The sequence below is a fragment of the Leptinotarsa decemlineata genome, unplaced genomic scaffold (assembly GCF_025532065.1).
Source record: "Leptinotarsa decemlineata unplaced genomic scaffold, Ldec_3_MD MMD2_tig00026307_RagTag_RagTag, whole genome shotgun sequence".
NCBI lineage: Eukaryota > Metazoa > Arthropoda > Insecta > Coleoptera > Chrysomelidae > Leptinotarsa > Leptinotarsa decemlineata.
In genome coordinates this window covers 13,423,843-13,444,454 of record NW_027412681.1, presented here as the reverse complement: position 1 = coordinate 13,444,454, position 20,612 = coordinate 13,423,843, and the positions used below count along the sequence as shown (strand labels likewise).

Genomic DNA, 20,612 nt, shown 5'->3' with positions numbered 1-20,612 from the left:
ACACGTTGTGACAATGATTTGATCACTTTGTTCATGTGTATAATAAATAATTTCATAAGAACTTCCTTTGAATAATCGATATTTGCATTCATTTTGGAAGATGATTCGAAACGCCGTCGATAACTCTTTGTAAATTACTTATGAAAGTAACTGAATGCTATAAGCTTGATAATTCCACTGCTACCTGAATCTAAATTCTAAAAAAATAATGTTTCTAGAAGAAGCGACTTTATTGAGTAAACTTGACGATTTAGGTATAGGGACGTGATATATCATCTTGAAGCATTTTTCACCATCTTTCAATTCACCGAGTAATATACAGGGGGTTTCATTTGAGAAAATGAACATTTGACTACTTTTATGCACAATGGAATAATAGTAATTTTAGCACGCCCTGTATGATATAGAGTTGATTTCTTGGTTTAATTTGAATATTTCGAGTTTGTCCAAACTATCATCAAAATATCAACTTTTCATGAATTGAGAGTACTGATGTACTTAATGATGTACTTACAATTAATTTTTTATCTCGATAGAGATAAGTATAGGACATTATTAACAAAAAAGTATCAAAATACCAGAGCAATTCCAAAAATGTATTAATATACGGGGTGTTCCATTTAAAAAATAAAGTTGCTAGGACTTTTTCACGGAAGTGGCAACGCCGCAATGCTGAAAATATTTTAGATCGATAGAACAGGTAAGGAAACGTTAGAGGTGAAATTTTCAGAAAAATCATGCTTTGCGTTTTCCAGAAACGTCTAACCTACCATCGACCGTGAGTCACGCTATAGTTAACGTACACAACTGAAAATAATCATTGTACACTTTTCATACAGTGCCAGTGCCATATACTGATATTCAGCTTCTGTAGTGCTCAGTGCAACTGGGTTTTCCTTTCTAGATTGCCAAATGAAAGTTGCGTTAGCCATATCAGTACCTAAACATATATATATAAACGACTATCTTCTATAGCTATCTCAGTCAGCATCTACAAGTCTTCCAATTGGTTTTCCAGTCTTTTGAAAACATAAACCGTAATCTGTGGTTCCATTTAGGTATGTCGAAGTTTTTTTCGCTGAATTCAAAGGCTCTTTTTCATGGTGATTCCTAAATTGACCTGAATAACTCGTCTAACAACGTACGTGGACTGTTAAAATATAAAGTACATTCGTATATTCGATTATCGAGTTTTTTATGTTGGTACGTCTTGAATATATGTTCATAGTTTCAGCTGTTTAGCATGTTTAGTCGACAGTGGTAGCGAATTTTGTTCCAAAATTGCTGAATTTTGACGAAAAAGCATGAGCATCGCTCAGGAATTGTTGACTAGTGTCAACAGCGAATCAGATGTTCTTTAAAGGATCATAACCAGTGACGAATCATTGGTATATGGTTATGACATCAAAGCCAAAGTCCAGTCGTCCCAATGGAAGACTCCAGGGGAGCTAAGATCAAAAAAGCACGCCAAATTCGATCAAATGTCAAGGTTTTGCTCACTGTTTTCTTTAATTAAAGTGGCGTAGTGCATTGTACGGTCAATAACGAGTATTTTCTTGAAATGCGCCGCTTGCGAGAAGCAATTTGAAGAAAACGTCCGGTATTGTGGAAAAACAATTCATTTCCTTAATGCACCTGCTTACTTGTCATTGCGGGTTCGTAATTTTTTGGCTAAAAACAACACTTCAATAATACCTCAGCCACCGTATTCACTTCGAGGATTCAAAAAAACGCTGGCACAAGATCATCAACTGAAATTAAGCAATACTTGGGCAATACCTCTTGATATAACTTCCTTAGGCCCGGCAATAACTGTGTGTATGAGTCCTAGAACCACTTCGTCTCATCCTTAGGAAATTTTTCAACGGTTTGTTTTCCTTTAAGACACTTGAAATATTGTACGCTTTTTTCGTCACCAAAATTGACTTCAGTGGTAATCAAACCATTTTTGCGCATATTAATTTCTTAACTTAATTTCCTTTAACTATGACATGGAGCCTCAAATTTGCCTATCTTAATGTAAGGTCTCTATTCACTGGGTTTGACTTGCTTGAAGATTTCATCATCACTTACAATATTGATATATTTGCTATTTCAGAAACTTGGCGTAGTCAAGATATCTCTTCAAATACAGTGGAAATTAAGAATTACTGTCTTGTTAGAACTGATAGAGATGGCAGAGGGGGTGGAATTGCCTTTTACATAAAAACTTCTATAGAATTTCAAATAGTGTTTTCTGATGTGAGTCTACACTTAGAACGGATCTGGATTTCAGTAAGATATCTCGAGTCGCTTATCGACCGCCCAAAGGTAATGTAACACTCTCACTATCTGCATTGAAAGAAGTTTTGTCGAGTCTTATAATAAACTGTGGCTCTTTGAATTTAGCTGGTGTTCTGAATATAAATATTTTATCAATCAATAATTCCACGGAGGGATTATTGAATCTACTTGAGAGTTATGCTTTTTCCCAACTAATTGAAAATCCTACCAGAATAACTGCTGATAGTCGAACGTTGATCGTTCTATATCATTTTTGTTACATCAAACAAAAATGATATAGGATCCGTAAATGTTTTGGATACTGGCATTTCTGATCATTCTGCTATTCTATGCGAAGTATTGTCATTGAAAATATCTCATGAATATAAGACTGTAAACTTCAGAGATTTCAGAAACTTCGATAGGGATAGTTTTCTGGCTGATCTTTATGAGATACATTGGGATGATATATTTCACTTCACCACTGTAATGAAATGATAGAATTTTTAAATGAAAAGATATCTTATCTTTATAACATCCACGCACCTATTCGAAGAATCAGAACAACGAAACCACATGCCCCTTGGCTCACTTATAATTTGAGGGAAATTATAAAACTAAGAGATGAAGTTTTCAAAAAATGCAAATCAACAAAATCTCATACTCATTGGACTTACTATAAGCAATTGCGAAACTATACAACAGGTGCCATTAGACGGGAAAAAAAGGTTATTTGGAATTTACTTTGAGAAATAGTAACTCTAAGGTGATCTGGAACACGCTTAGAAATTTAGACATCGTGAAGACAAAATCAAATTCAACCCTCCCACCATCATTATCTGAATTGAATAAAATTAATTCACATTTTGTTAATATAAACCATACTGTAAAAGCAGATATTCATACATATTTTCTAGAAAAATACGACCAAATTCCCAATAGGACACTTTTAACTTTGTCAAAAATAAATCCCTTTCAAGCGCAGCAATATCTGAATTGTATATAAAAAATAACTGTGCTGGATCGGATGGTATATATTTAATTATGCTATGACATGTTGAAAGCTACCTTATCACCCACATCACACATATATTCAATACCGCAATTAAAACGAACAGCTTTCCCACTTCATGGAAAGAAGCTATTGTTTTACCGTTACCGAAGTGTGATAATCCAACAGAACTATCACACCTGAGGCCTATCAGTAAACTACCTGTTCTTTCTAAAGCATTTGAGTTGATCCTCAAATATCAGGTTTCCGGGAATCCCACAGCACTACAACTGCGCTTGCCAACATAACGCATGATTTATTCAATTCAGTTGATAAAAATTAATTGACTCTAATGGTACTGCTTGATTATAGTAAGGCATTTGATACAATGAACCATACACTTTTCTGTAAGCAGCTTTCGTATTTTGGATTTGATAAAAACAGGGTGAAGTTATTAGGGAGTTACCTACAAAATCGTAAGGAAATTGTATGTATAGATGGTAGATATTCTGATGCTTCACCAGTTTGTTTCGGAGTCCCTCAGGGATCAATTCTTGGTCCGATTTTGTTTTCAATATACATCTCGGATTTCCATAACATAATAAATAACTGCCATATACATAATTACGCAGATTATACTCAGTTATACTATTCATTCAGTAAAAATAAATGGCAAGAAGTCAATCAGTATCTGGAAAATCTCTCGCACATGTCAGCTGCTCACAATCTGAAACTGAACACGACTAACTCCCAATTTTTACTGATTGGTACGAAACGAAAAAGGACTGAAATTGAAGATCTGATCGATGTTCGACTTGGTAAATGATACACTTTCGATAGTAAAGGAAAGCAAAAACCTGGGACTGTGGATAGACTCCGAACTCAGATTCCATAAGTATGTTAGTATAATTTGTCAGAACTCTTATATTATCTTACGTCAGCTGTACCGAAATAGGGACTTGATAGCATCCAGGCTTAAGCTGAAGCTTTGCGAAGCACTGATATTATCCAGAGTATCTTACTGTGATATCATCTATGGGTTTGCCATAATACAATCGGACATGAAACGCCTCCAGAAAATTCAGAACAACTGTATACGGTTCTCTTATGGTGTAAGAAAGTTTGATCATATCTCAGCTAAATTTGAGAAATCTGACAGGCTCAGATTGATTAAAATTAGGCAACTGCACCTTCTTGTTGCAACTCACAAATTGATCTCTCAAAAGAAACCTCACTATTTATTTGGAAGATACGCAACATTTGAAACACAGAGTCACTCTAAAACCCGAAATCGTGATAAATTCATTATTCCCAAATACTCCACAGCTTGTTTCACTCGAAGTTTCTTATATAATTCAGTTGTCCTCTACAATGCACTTCCCAGTGAGTTCAGATACCACACGTTATGTAACTTCAAGAAAAAACTGAAACTGCACTTGAAATCAGCTGGATAGTTCAATTGGATAGCGTTAATGCTCTCTTTTGTGGTATGTTATTGCAGTTTATCGTTTGTTTTTCTGTCTACTATTTATCATTTATTTTTAAATTTTTTGTATAACTTTCAAATATCCCTTTATAATTGTCTTTTCAATTAGGTTAAGTTGAAAAACAGCTTAAGCTGAACGTCGCCTTTCATCATTATTTTTGTTTTTGTATATTATTATGTTGATGAATAAAGCCGATTATTATTATTATTATTATTATTACATGGCAATTCATTTCATCATAATTTTTTTAAGAAAAAAACACAAGCACTACAGGAAAATCACATTGGATTTGAATCCCTGGAGATTAAATCCATTGGGAAAAACTTTCTCAGGAAGTTTATTCAGGTAGTTCTCCAAATGAAAGAGTTCTCAAACAGTGAAGTGAGAGGTGTACTGAGTTGAATCTCAAAACTGTGAGCAGTCACAGTTCGTTGCGTATTTCTGAAATGTACCGCTCTTGGTGGAATGAAATGTACTAAGTCACTTGAACACCTCCCGTGAAAGTATTTATAGAGAGACAAATTTCCAACCTTTCTTCGATACTCGATACTATCAAAGTTGGAAGTGATGTTCGTGTCTCCAATCAGGTGGATGGCTCTTTTCTGGATGAAATCCAGCCAAGTCTGTCGAACAGTGTCACTTTTTTTTTCAATCATTTCACTGGCCGATAAAAAATTGTTGTCAGACTTGATACAACATATTTTTTTTAATTCATCACTTCGCATCAACCGCTAGGGTTATTAGCGACGGATCAGTACATATTGAAAAATGTTGGTAATGTTTGGTACAAAAATATTGTTTCAAATACGTTGCAATAGATTAATATTGTTCATAAATGAAAACAGTTTCCTAAAGTTGCAATTTTCACCCAAAATATCTTCTATTGTCTCTGAAAACTGATGATTCACCCTTTCTTGATGGTACAGTGGGCACTCACACAATATGTGTTTCACGGTTAGAGTCGTATCACATAGATAGCACACAGGTTCGGTGGAGCGAGTGATGAGATAGTCGTGAGTGATTCTAGTATGGCCTAATCTCAGTCGTGTAAGCACAACTTGATGTTTTCTGTTGTTCGGGATGGATTTGTAAGGGCAAATACTCTTCTTCACTTCATGTAGTTTGGAGTTGGAGGTGTCCCATTCAAATTGCCTTGATTTATTTTGAAGGTGTTTTAAGAAGACCTTCATGTCTGACGGTATTATAGCTGGAAGAGCTGTGATTTCGCCTTCAGTAATCGCTCTCTTAGCTAACAAATCAGTTCTCTCATTACTTATAATTCCACAATGTGAAGGGACCCACAAAAGTCTCAAGTTGATTCCGTTATTAGAGATTCTTCGGAGTTCATGTTTTATCGATATGAGGATCGGATGGCTGGGACAGAGTTCAGAAAGAGCGGATAAAGAGCTGAGGGAATCCATGATAATAAGACATCGTTCAATATTTTCTCATTTGCAAACTGCATGGCTCTCCATACCGCATAGAGTTCTCCCGTAAAGACGGTGGTTGTTTCTGGAAGTTTGAATATAACTTGATGGTTGTCTGTGGTAAAAGCAGCTCCTGTCCCTTCTTCTGTTTTCGAAGCATCTGTATAAATGCAGGTATATCCAGCATATGTCAAGAGATGGTAATGAAAAGTTTTTGGTATTGTTTGGGTGTTTGTCTCAGATTTTTTCAGGAAAGTTAAGCTAGTGTCACACTCTGGAGGAGAAATGAGCCAGGGAGGAGAAGGGGGGTTTATTAGGTTCGTATTCGCTGGAATAGATATACCACTATCGGATAGATATCTGTTCACTCTTTCGTAGAGGGGTAAATCTGTTCTGGGGTTTCCCTGGAAAGTGTTTTTGAAACGGTTAGCTATAGTGTTGAAGTGAACAGGATTTGTTGGATTCGAGGCTACTGAGAAGGCATATTGAAGTGTAAGGTACTGTCTTCTGGAAATTAAAGATGGTTCTCCAGCTAAGCACTGTAGACTGGTTATCGGGCTGGTAGAAAAAGCTCCCAAAGCTATCCTTAGTGCATTGTTCTGTATCACGTCTAGATTTCTGAGCACTGGTACTGTGGCAGGGAAGGCTAAGTTTCCGACAATACATAAAAAATAAAAGGCATAAATATGGCGTCAAATTATACCTTCTTACCGAGCCTGACGGCATTGTTCAAAAGTTTGCCGTCTATACTATACTTTAGATGATTTTGGTGGCAAAGGTCATGCCGCCAACGTAGTACTGAGTCTAATGGATCAAAAATTGGATGTATATGGATATGTATATGGATAATTATTATAACTCCTATGAGCTGGCTTCTCAATTGCTGACCAGAAAAACTTATTGTACGGGGAAAATAAGAGTGGATAGGAAAAGTAACCCTAAAGATGTGAAGGAGGCGAAATTAAAAAAGGGCGAGACAATTGCCCGCTTCTCAAATGGAGTGATGATTGCCAAGTGGAAAGACAAAAGAGACGTCTTTTATATCTCGACAGAGTTCAGAAATAATTTGGTGAATTATTTCAACAAGAGGCAACAAGAAGTGAAAAAGCCAGAAGCGGTTTTACAGTACAATAATTTCCTAGGAGAAATTGATAGAAAAGATCAAATGATGGCATACTACCCATGTGAGAGGAAGACTATGCGATGGTATAAGAAACTGGGTGTACATATAATATACAAGAGCCTGATCAATTCTTTTTTATTATATAAAAAATATGTGAGTCCAAGAAGTTCATTATATGATTATAGACTACAATTGTTGGAAAAATTATTACCTGAAACAGAAGATCGAAATAATCAGGGAAGGCAAATGCTAGCAACGCATATTCCACAAAAAAAATCCTCAAACCGGAGAAGGAAAGAAATATGCACTTATGTGATGATTGTCAGACCAATGATCACTCATGAAGCAATTGCCTGGTGGCCGAAGGCTTTATAGAAAATGGCTCACCCAAAACTCTCTGGATTACAGAGACAGGCTTGTCTGGCCATCTGTGTGCCATCAGTACCAGACCATCAGTGGTCATGGAAATCCATTTAGATATATCTTCTCTCCAAATTTTTCAGGAGAGAGAGATATACACTAGATTGACTGCAATCAATCAATCTTATGCAGAGTTGCTGGTTGACACTGAAAGTAACAGAATTCTGGAAATGACCTCTGACATTATGCCTCCAACTGTCAACTACGAACTGCCTTATACTACAGTATTGTTCCCGAGATAGAGGACTGGATCCTCTGGGAGAAGAAAATATTAAGAGCAGATACTTGTTGGTTCACAGATGGATCAAAAACACCTTTAGGTTCTGGTGCAGGTGTTTTCAGTCGCTGACCCAAGATAGAGATATCAACCTACCTAGGGATCTATGCGACTGTATTTCAAGCGGAAATCTATGCCATTGAACTGATTGCTGAGACATTGGTAAAATCCAACCCCATAGACAAGTCAATAAAAATATTTTCGGACAGTCAAGCGGCGTTGGAAGCTCATAGCTCCTACCGAGCAATGTCTAAATTGGTGGCGAATTGGCAAAAATTACTCTCCTCAATAGGAAGACTTCATAAATTATTTCTGGTCTGGATTACTGGCCTGAAAGGCAATTAGATTGCTGACTCTCTGGAAAGGAGGATGTTGCAATCAGCTTTGTCGGACCAGAACCTGCCATTGGCATCGCTTTAGGCTTTGCCAAACAAACATTGAACACCTGGATGGCAAGAAGATTTATGGACTTCTTGCAAAATCTTCCAGGAATGGCTCACTCTGAGGCGTTCATTCACCCTTCGAAGCTTAAAACCAAACTATTGTTGGACTACAGTAGGGATGAACTGCGATGTTTAAGAGGCCTTCTCACAGGTCACTGTCGTCTGTATCGTCATATGCATGGACTCGGGCTACCGGAAGACAGTGTGTGTCGCCTCTGTTTGGAAGATGATGAAACAGCAGAACACATACTGTGTGTCTGCCCTGCTGCGGACCAAATCAGATTTTCAGAGTTTGGCAGAACCGCACTTTTATCATCTGGCCTGAAAGATCACTCACCATGTAACCTAATCGGTTTCGTTAAGAAGCTGGGTTTATTTGGTCTAGAATGAATATATGTGAGACACAATAAACCCTTGCGGGGTAGGGTCGAATAGACCCACTCACTTTTGAGCTAACCCTAATCTAACATTATCTCATAAAAATTTCAATTTCAGGTTGGATAGTGCTTGTATTGCTTCCATATGCCAATTGAAAAAGAAGTCGAATGTTGACAATGAACATGTTCTCACAACAAATACTTCGAAACTTCAAACTGAATATGGAGGCAACAATGAGCATAGTAGTGTAAGGAAATCCATAAATAACAAAACTCACACCAATTTGGGAGAAAATATATATTTGAATATAATCTATAAATTAATGAAAGTAACACAGGAGAAATCAAAACTGAGGATGTCGATTATCTCAAATCTGAAAATTACCAGGAACAAGTTAGCAGTAACTGATATATCTCAAATAAAATCAAAAATGGAGATATTCCTCAGGAATTGAAACATTCTGATGTCTGTTTCACAGGTAGCACGTCCGTTCATTCTGACAAAAATTGTGATGAAATTAAGGTAGACCCATTGAAAGAGAGAATGATATGGATGTTTCTACTATGATATCAAATCTTGATACGAAACCAGATTAGGACATGGACCAATAAGAAGCACACATAGTACTGGACAAAAGTACCTGGCAACAAACACAGTAGAACCTTCATTAGGGAACCGTCCGAGAAAAGAACTACTTCAATATAGTAGGGATTAGCTCAGAATGATTACAGGGTTACTAACCGGTCGTTGTCCGCTTAGAGGACACCTGAATAAAATGGGGCTGTACAACGGAGACCTCAGCTGCAGATTATGCAACGAAGGGATAGAAACAGCTCTACACATCTTATGCGAATATGAGGCACTGAATCACAGGAGGCAGGCAATATATGGTCGTACAAAATTACATCCAGAAGAATATGACGAACATCCAACATGGAACCTGTACAAACTAGTACAGGGAACGAGACTGATGGAATGGGTGTCATGAGAAGATGGGAGAATAAATGCAATAAGCCCAAGAGGTTGCAGTGTTTTCTGGAGACTTGGACTAAATGGACAAGTCAGACAGCTCCCAAGGGACCAAAAAAAATTATATCAAATCTGAAAACTCTATAGAAGAAGAAAGATAAAGTTCATGCTGTGAGGTGTGCAAAGAAGATTATAGATTCTATGCTGGATCCGGCTGTAACTGTCAAGACCAAAAAGAACCAAATGATAAACAAGGTGAATATAAACCTAACTCAGAAATTCAAACTGATAAAAATTGTTTTCAATGGCTTGTGCTAGTTTTGAAAAAAAATAATTGGACTAGTATTTTTGTCTGCTGATCTCGAGTCGAAAATCAAAACTTGGAATTTCAGGAACTTCTGGTGACAGTAAAATTGCACATTCTTTTCACAATCACCAGCATCTTACATCATAACTGTTTATTAAACAAAATGTTACTTTTACGAGGGACTTTTTATTATTGGTTCTCTTGCTAGTATTTATTACAAAATGGAACTAGAAGTCTAATTTATATGACATTGAAAATATAAGGAATGCTACCTTTTTTGTCATTAAGAATACTCCACAATTAATTTTCTACCAGTAGATTGAGAATTTAGATTTATCAATTAACTTTAAGGTGAGCAATAAGTAGTTCCAATGAATTTATAATTTTTCATTTGACACAATGGATACAATATTATGCTGGCATTATTTTACTTAATCTGGGTAATTTGTCAAAGTCAAAGTTTTCGAAATTCATAACCTTTCCAGGACTGTACAAATAGTAACTGGTTCTGACCAAAGAACCTTGGCTGGCATATTTGCAATTTCATCCGGCCTTGATTCTGAAATGAAAATCACTAACACATAAGTTATTATAGTATTTCTTATAACTCAGATGAGTAAGGATATTATATGTATTGTTGAAACATTCTTCTAACAGCTAGAATCTTCCAATTCAAATTAAGTCAAAGATGTGAATTCCTTTTTGGCAAAGAAAGTTTTTGGCTTTCTACTACTCCATCTTGATACAAAAAAAAGGAATGAGAGAATCTTCCAAAGAAAGGAAGGAAGTAGGTAATCAATTTGAAAATAAGTAACTCTATACATGGATGTGTAGATCGTACAAAGAAGTAACTTTCAGACACAAACTGAAAGAAAGTCCTCCTGAAACTGCTACTTTCATATAAACATTGAATTACAGGAAAGAAAAAAATTATTTCGAAACAAATACTTTTATATGAACACTGAATTATACGCAAGAAACTTTTCTCTACTCAGTTTGTATTTCAAACATTCGTTGTGAAATAAAAATCAGATACCACTCACATGAGTTCTACTGTCAAAGTAGAAGCTAACCCTATTTATGCTATACTGGTATACTATACAGGTATACCATACAGATATATCATACAGGTATACCACACTTAAATTTATTTTACAATTTGCCTTTTTTTTTTATCGTAAACAATTTATTATAATTAGTTCCAACGAAATGAAATATACATATAACATTAAAAATTGAACAATACCTATCACTAATGAAAGAATAAAATAATTCATTAAAACCAAAAAAAATATCAATTTCAATAAAAATTTAAACGAGAAATTCCGTAAGATTCCAGACGCTGAACTCTACGTAACTCTACGCAACCTTATTTAGGTAGGAAAATATCGCTTTTCCAGTAGAACAGCAAATAAGGAACTCGCGTTCCCTGGGGTTTCAATACGTCTTCATTTTGCACGGTCTTGACCGAAGAATCGTCGTACCTAATCCAGCAATTGTAGCCGACGTGGAAGGCATCGGTCACGTAGTGTCCAATGTTGGCATTTTTGCCTTCATGGTAAACGACGGCGAATAACTTGTATTGTCTCTCTGTTGGAGACTGTGTTTCCGACGATATCAAAGTCGAATCAAACTTCAAGTCGAATTCAAAATCAAAAGCCTTGATAATCTTCGTGCAACGGTAGTTAATGTATTTGAAAAACTTCAGATGCAAAATAAGGATAACGGGAAGTTTGCAGAGCGTAATTTGTTCCCACGCTTCGACCTTCTCGTTTGTTTTCGACGAAGTCACTCCCTCTAAAATGTTCTTGGAGACAAGTACCTTAAGCGCTTCTCTGACGGTCTTCACTTTCTCAATGTTGAGTGGCAGGGTGAGGAAAGGCTGTGGGTATTCTCAGTAATGTGGTCCACGTTGCGATGAATGCTCGACTTTAGTTGCCCCCCGAAGATGTCACTTATCGGTGTATTAGTGAAGTCGATCCTTCTGGTTGAATGTCCTTTATTTTTCGATTCTATTATGTTCCATAAATTATTTGAATCATTGCTCAAAGCAGAGTCAACGAGAGGTTTTTCATCTTTAATATAATTTTTAACCAACTCATTCAGCTCAAACATTTCATCATTGAGTTCATTCAAAAGAAAACCTAGAAACTCTTCTGCATCTTGTTGTCTACCATCGATCCAGTCAGTCCGCATGTTATGCAACATTTTATAAATCCAAGTCGGTCCGAATGGGATGCCGGTGTTGATTGAAACTTTTTGGCCATTCTTGGAATTTTTATCTACTCTCCCGTCTTTCGTCAAACAGTAGGAAGGTAGGTGAACAAACTGTTCCACAAAACGGCACATTCCAAATATAACCGGGGTAGATGACATTCTCTCGTTCGAAGAGATGTATTTACTCAGACTGTTTAGTAAGTTGTAGAGTGGTGGACATGCGATCAGGGCTTGCAAAATAGAGTTGCCATAACAGTGATTGTTTTGATTGAGCAGACCCTTTGGCTGCAAGTTCACTGCCCTACCGTCGATCATATATGTAGATAGAAACATGCCCATCTTATAACAGTCTGGATCTACAAAATGGTGGGACCTTCTGGAGAGCTTAAAGGGGCATAAGGGAAAATTATCGTGGAACACATTTTCGGCATCCTGGTCAGTAGCGATTTCGTCAAAATTGTTGACGGGTTCAGACATAGGCGAATGATGGTGGTTCATCGTCGGGAAGATCATAGTGTGCGGGTTGTTGGCAAAAGGTGGAGATTCGGAAGTTACTGGAATCACTGCAAAATTTTTATAGATTTGAACATTTTTTCTCTTCTGCATTTGTCCTTTTATGATGTTGAAACTGCTAGTGTTGAATTTGCCTGTTAAGTCCTCTTCTACAATTTTTTCAGAACTGAAGTCTGATTTACTCTCATTAACGTTTGGATAATTTTCAACACAAGAGGCTGGGGAAAAATCCGTAGTATCATACCAGTTTAGTGGACTAAAGAAACTTTCATCAAGACTTTGAGAAGGAGAAATCGTGCCAAGGATTGATGCAGCATTTCCTCTCTGAATTGCAATGCTGATTCGTTGTATAAGAAATGATCTTGCTCTAGAATCACCTGTTACCGAAATTAGTTTTTGACCTATATCTCTGAAAAAATCGGAAGCAAAGGAACCAAAGCTACCAAATGTTTCAATGGCAATTGGATAGAAAATATATCGATCTTCCAGACAAATGTATTTCCGCTGTTTCATTTTCTCAGCATATTCAGCGGCCCCACCAGATGATTGCAAAGTTGAATTGAGATGAGAGCGAGCCAAGGTATCAACACAGGTGAAGTCCCAAACCAAAGGTTTTCCATGTCTCCAAGGAATGAGAGACATTCCATCAGGACGTTTTCCATCATCTCGGCTAATTCCAAGAGGTTCAATCACAGAAGGGAAATTGGCTGTTGACAATGCTTTATGTGTGTATTAATTTAGGTGTGTATAGCATAAATAGGGTTAGCTTCGCAAATTTTCTAGTTTAATCTTCCTCTTGAAGATAAACCTTGGTGATCTAAACACGTGTCGAGGTGTTAAAAATAACGATTTGGTGTTGGGAAAAAACTCCAGTAATATTCATTACTACACCAAAGGTTCCAAACAGTGCATCATAAGTATATGATTTTGTGTTACGTTTTTTGTGTCCATATTCGTTAATGTGATAAGTGAAAGAACAAATACTAATACTTATGAATATTTCAAGTAGGAGTGGTTGCATGATCATGCTCTGTAGGGAGTAATCAGAATCAGTGGCTGTTTTCAATCCCTACACATGCTTACAATGTTGGGATTTGAGTTTGTTCTTCTTCTGTCCTCAATGGGTTAAATAATATCAGCAGGCTTTGAAAGACATTTTTGTGCAAAAGTCCATGCTTCTTACTGTCTTTTGGGTGTATGTATAACCTCCCACAATTTGGAAAATAAACAAAGCTGCATCAATAGAGAAACTGGTCGAATGTGATAAAGGGCAAACTGAAAAGTTACTGTATTATATAAATCACTGAAGAGTCCCGGTAACTTGTCATATTCATAAAGGTTTGCCTACAAAATGAATAATCAATGGAAAAATTTAATTTCTTTACATAGCTTTCCTTAGGTGGTTATACATAGGTCAAATCTCAGTACCCTTAGATGTAAGAAAAAATTGAATTCTTGAGTATAAACTCAAGATATTCTAAGTTCAACAGGCGATCATACAATAAAATGGAGTGTAACAAAAATTGTCATCAAGGAACCTTACGGAAAAATAAGAAAACCCTAAGAATCCGCAGATATTCTTTCAGCAGGTTACAAGTGTATTTCAAATAACTGTGTGGAAAAGTATTGTACCTGATTGCCATTGCTAAAGCGAGAGGTTAAAAATAAAAAACGGAAATATGAATCTAAACAGAAAATATCCTGTATATGTATTCATGTAGACATCAAATTTGATATCTGGGCATTCCATTTTTTAGACGTGTGATAAAGGAAATATAGCTGTTCCCATTTGAGGCGATGTTTACAAGTTAATTTTTTTTATTTTGAAAACAGGAAAGGATTATTTTTTGAATCGTCAATCATCTAAAGAAATATTTCGCAGTAGCTTTTCAAGGTTGCCTTTTCAGTTTGTCCTTTATTACACTTCAGCAGATTTATAATTGATTAAGCTTTGTTCATTTTCCAGATTGTGAAAGATTATCACCCAAAAGACAGTAAGAATCATCTACAATGCCTTATCTTTGGTAGTTACAGAGGTAAAGTTATCTAGGGAGTTATTAGCATAAATATGTAAAAAATGTATACTGTTTTTCAATAAAATCAATTTTTATTTATGATAATGTGTGTATGTATGTATGTATGTAGAAAAGATTCAAATTAAGTTATTGCTGTCCGCATTATTCGTAATGGGGTTTTGGTTGAAACTGAAGCAGTGAATAGTAAAGTTTCTCCTTTGTTTTATATGGGGAGTGTTTGTATTTTTCCCAAAACAGAGCGATACATACTCTTGATTTATATACAGGGTCTTTCACGACGAGAGTTCGTTGAAATTTTGTGGTAGTGGGTTTTACAAAATGACCTTCTCAACTAAAATATTTTCAACTTCCGGTCTCTTTCCGTTATACCGGAAGTTGAGGGCAACTTCCTTATTTCAAATGGAACACCCTGTATTTCATTACATTTTTGAATTTCTCAGCACCTTTTAGGCCCACTTTGTATAAAAATGCCTACACCCAAATTTGTTAGTTTTCGAGATATTAGTTTCTCTAAAAAATTTGACAGTTATAGCAACCACTCCGAAAAATATAATTCATGATTCTTATAGCGTCAATTATATCGCATCAAATTTTGACATATTTGTTGTAACTTCATTTGTTTTCAAAGCTTTCTTGGTTTGGTATTGCTTGGAATGATTTACATTTCAAATATTTCCCAAAATCGGATATATCTTGCCAGGTGTGTATTTTAGGTATAGGACATCCTTCATGAATTTGATATCTTTTTTTTCGTAGTATCCAAAAATAATAGAATAGTGTATGGCTTACATTTGAAAAAATCGTGTTTCATCAGTTTTCTCGATGTTATGTTTTAGGTGGAAATTTCGACCACCCTGTAAATTATTTTCGAAAATTCGATGGACCTGTTCATGACTTGATGCTTAATTCTGTGAAATTTCATATTTTCAACTGTTACTGTCTGTAAGTTATGATTTTTTCGGGGTGGTGCTGTAACTGTCAAATTTTCCAGAAAAAAATTAATATCTCGAAAACTAACAAATTTGGGTATAGGCATTGTTATACAAAGTGGGCCTAAAATGTGCTGAGAAATTAAAAAATGTAATAAAATACAGGGTGTTCCATTTGAAATAAGGAAGTTGCCCTCAACTTACGGTATAACGGAAAAAGAGCGGAATTTGAAAATATTTTAGTTGAGAAGGCCATTTTGTAAAACCCATTACCACAAAATTTCAAGTTTTTATTTTGAATCGTTCTCCATATATTCCTAACGAACGCTCGTCGTGAAAGACCCTGTATAGACATATAAAGACAATCAGCAAAGCTTTAGTGACATATTTTGGTAGATATGTCACTGAATAATAGCAGTGTAGTGTTTTTGTTATCTCATTCTCATTTTTGTTCACATTAAATATACTTCTTTCGAATTTACTTTCCACTGATTTCACAATGTTTGTTGATAATCCTATAAGATTTTCATCTTCCTAGCATACTGGAATATATAAGCTTTAATTTTCTTTGCTCATCTTAAGATGTGATCAGCAACGGTTTATTAGTCTAATCATATTCAGATCCATTTATTTTACTTTTTGACATAGTAAGTGGGTAGTTATAGTTATATAAAACTTAAACTACTGAAGCAATTTGCGTATGTAATGATAAGTGTATATAACAAAAAAAACTTGGGGAAACTTCGAGCAAGGTACCTCAACTGTTTGCTTCATTTATGAAATATTTTTACTAAATGCTCATGATAGTTCGTACTGGAACTTCTGGCCTAGAACAAATCTATTGAAAACACTTTTATAATGATCTTCTGAGGACGCTACCTTGGTTAGTGACTGTAATTTTTGTTCTGGTATTAGGAAAGTGTTTTCAATAGATTCAATCCTCAATATTTATCATTTGGTCTGCAGTAGCACACGTGATAAGTAATTGGTCTATTAAGATATCAACAAGTTTGTCTTATAATTTCAGATCTATATCCACTATCATGTTTTTCTAATTTTTTTACAGATCCTGGAATAATTTCTTTGAAAACACCAGAGGAAAAATTAATTCGGGAATATGAGGCCATCAATGAAAATATGTCGTCAGAGATATATCAAAATGAATTGTTTGTTGATAATAATCATATTGTTGAACATGAAACAATACACACAACAGGGAGGATGGATGAATCTATCAATCACGAGTTCTGCACAAAATCAATTAGAGAGAACAAAACTTATGAGAAAAACGAAATTTGTTTAAACGATTCCAATAAAATAAGTGAAAAAGGTTGCTTGTAAAACCATGAAAAAACTAATAATAGGAAACAATTTTAGTGTAACATCTGCTCGAAATCATTTAAACGAAATGAATATTTGAAAAGCCATGAAAAAACTCATATTGGAAAAAAATCATTTCAGTGTACAATCCAAAAACATTTAATTTTTCTGCAAGTTATACTTGCTGACAGATTCTTTGATATTTTTTGCTACTTTCAGATCATTTCACGATTGGTTGGGATGATGATATAAACAAGACGATAAATCTAACAAACTAATTTATCGATTTGTTTGTACAAAATCAATCTTAAATTGTGACCAAAAAATAATTGTACAATTCGAAAGTAATTCTTTCAACTTGTTGGGGTTTTCAAGGCAAATGAATTTTAGAATGTTTAGACAGAGACAAATATGCATTCAAATTTTTCTTAAAAAATTGTCTTTTCTAATCGCTTGTTGATTTTGTTGGGCCCAGTATGTAGTATTCCGTTCATTAAACATATCACTATTTGTAAATATGTCAATAAAGTTGATAAAATTTGGGTTATCTTTATGATTTTGAAGCAGTCAATCACAAAACTTACCCATTCTTTCATCATCGTCACAAATGTTGATGAAAGTGATACTCCTGCTCGGTATCCTACTTTTTCAGTTTTTGTTTTACTGATTTGTGACTTTTCTGTAGTTCTTGACTAATTTATCTTGAAGATATTTATTATTTCTATAGCTTATTTTAGTTCAAAATAAATCGCCCAATATATCTGTTACACGGAAATATATGTAGTAAGGTGGGTATTTAACACGTTCTTACCTGTGATGCACTGTTTAATCTTCCTCTTGAAGATGATCACTTGGTGATCGAAACACGTGTCGAGGTGTTAAAATAACGATTTGGTGTTGGGAAAAAATCCCCAATAATATTCACGTTCTTACCTGAATATACTTATACATGTTTGTATAATTTTTTGTAAAATTCATATACATCCTATTTTTACCTGCGTAATCTTTGAACAAAAATGCATATTTGAAATTTGGGCGGCTTGATGAAAGTGTATAAGTAGTGTAATTTATGTAAAATTAGTATTATGTAATTGAATAGAACTGGCCGATACTTGAAAATCTCATTGATGAAGTTTATTGTATGATTTTCACTATAAAGGGTTTTACAAAAACCGCGACGCTTGAGAAAGCTATTGAATAGCGGTTTTTGTAAAACCCTTTATAGTGAAAATCATATAATAAACTGTATTGATGAGTTTCTGGATTATGTACTTTCCATTTGGAATTGCACCCCTATTGCTGTTTACAACGAGCAATTTATATATTTAATGATAATCCTCTCGAAACAGATGGTATCAAATATACAGTTTTCTATTGTCTTGAGTTTTATTCGAAGGCAAATTGGTGTTGGAATCGTCGTAAAGAGATATTTTTTTTGAAAAATGTATCTAGCTGGACCTTTTGGTTTATGCAATAGAAGAAAACTACGGTCTAAATCACGGGAACGCCAGAAGATGATTCATATTTTATAATCGGATGAAGAAAGTTCGGAGTCAATTAGCGATTGTTGCATTAGTGAAATGAGTTCCTTGTCGAGTGAATATTTGAAAGATACCCAAATATTTGAAGAACTAAAACGATTGTATGGTGCCAAAGAGCTGATTTCAACAGCAGATGTTGCCCAAACTCACCGACATTAGTAAAGCTTTTGATACCTTCAATCATCAACTACTTCAATCTATAGGTATTACATTACTCAAATATCATGTATATGCCGATGATACACAGTTGTATTATTCTTATACCCCTGACTCTGTACAGCAAAGCGAAAATATCAATGAGGATTTGAATTAATTCGTTAATATATCAAAGAAACCTGCCATGGAAGATGATTCCAAATGCTCTTGTAATTGTATTTGAAAGGAAAGTCACAAGGTCGAAACTAAGCGATCTGATCATAAAAATTGGTGACACTGTTTTACCGATTGTAAATCAGGTTAAAAATCTGGGAGTTTTTGTCGATGATGAATTCAAATTCAAAAAACATATTTCAACATTGATTCAAAGAGCATTTGGAAAAATGAAAGTACCTACATACAACCTCATAAGCATGTCTTGAGCTTAAAAACCAAATTACTCATTTGTGATTCGTTAATAGCATTGTGACGTAGTCTATCATCATTTTTTTAACAAAAATGAGCAACAAAGAATTCAAAAGTCTTGTTTGAGATTTTCGTGCGGTATCAAGAAAAAAAGAACCGATTTCTCATATACTTGAAAAAGCCAGGTGGCTGAAAATGTACGATAGGCGCACTCTTCATTCTTCGACATTATTTCATAAAATGATTGCCAATAGAACACCTCCCTATGTCTATAACAAAATAACTTATCGAACTGATGTTCATAATGTGAACATCAGGCGTAAGATAAGATCCAAGACACTCCATTGAATTATTCAAAAGGTCATCTACATATAAAATAGCTGAATTCCATAATACCCGAATATCTTTTACGGCACAATGGCTCTTGTAGGCTATAGATAAAATAATTGTAGTTTTCTTGTTTGTATCGACATCCGCCTCATCTCCCCCTATTCGAATAAAATGTACCCGCTATCACAATTAAGACCCCTTTTTCTTTTCTTTTTTTTCACCTTATTTTTGTAAGGTGCAAGAAGAATGAACTCTGTTCAATCTTGTATCCTATTGACAAATTTTAATTTTTTCCCCCATATTGTATCATCTTTAGTCTATATACAATGGTATCATGTCATTTCTGCTGTCATATTCATTTATTATGATTATAGCCGATTATATAGTGTCACACATACAGTCCGCATCAAATGAGATTTTTTTTTGTACATCTCTTCAAGCAACTTTTGATATCTCCATTAGGTTGTGCTTTAAAAACGATGCCAAATGACATGCATATCACCGATTAAGTTATTTTTCTTCCCTGTCAAATTTGACATTTTTTCCAAAAAATGTTCAGAAAAGCAGTTATTGCTCGAAATTTCGAAAATCGGTAAGGAGAAACGATGATTGTTTTTTCATTTTTTACCCATATACCAATTTTTAGCTCTCTAGTACAAATTTAGTTTTTTTACAGTTTTTCAAAAATTTGACATTTGCCGATTTCTCAAATTTAGCCAAACCTCTACAAAGTTATTGCTTTATTCCTAACTTATCTTTCCAACGCATTTTTATTACCAATTGAAATTCTAAATACAACTTATTTCGCAAAAATTTAAAACATCAGAAAAAATTATGCCAAAAATGATGCAAAGTTGATACAGTTTTTAAAAACAGATAAATATTTCACTTTATTTCTACTTTTTGCGAAATAGCTTGATACATAAGCATAATTAAAAAATATATCAATGAAAAGTCAATGATTTATTCTTTACTGCAATTTTCAAACAGTTGAACTTTGATTTACTAATTACGAAAAATTACAACGCAATTAAACTAAGGGAAAGAATTATACGAAAGTAATTTCACATTTACTAAATAT

General features: G+C 34.8%; 1 protein-coding gene and 1 long non-coding RNA gene across 2 annotated transcripts; one reads left to right on the top strand and one right to left on the bottom strand.

The window, feature by feature from the left end:
- Positions 1-11,023: 11,023 nt before the first annotated feature.
- Positions 11,024-12,814, bottom strand: LOC141485099 (ubiquitin carboxyl-terminal hydrolase 10-like). Its single transcript, XM_074181110.1, is given in 2 exon segments — positions 11,024-11,969; positions 11,972-12,814. Coding segments are annotated over 2 exon segments (1,359 nt in total). The 3' UTR covers positions 11,024-11,453.
- Positions 12,815-14,567: 1,753 nt separating this feature from the next.
- On the top strand, positions 14,568-17,991 carry LOC141485073 (uncharacterized). The gene is made up of 2 exons (XR_012466997.1): positions 14,568-14,850; positions 16,846-17,991. It is a non-coding gene; the product is annotated as an uncharacterized lncRNA (long non-coding RNA).
- The last annotated feature ends 2,621 nt before the right edge of the window (positions 17,992-20,612 follow it).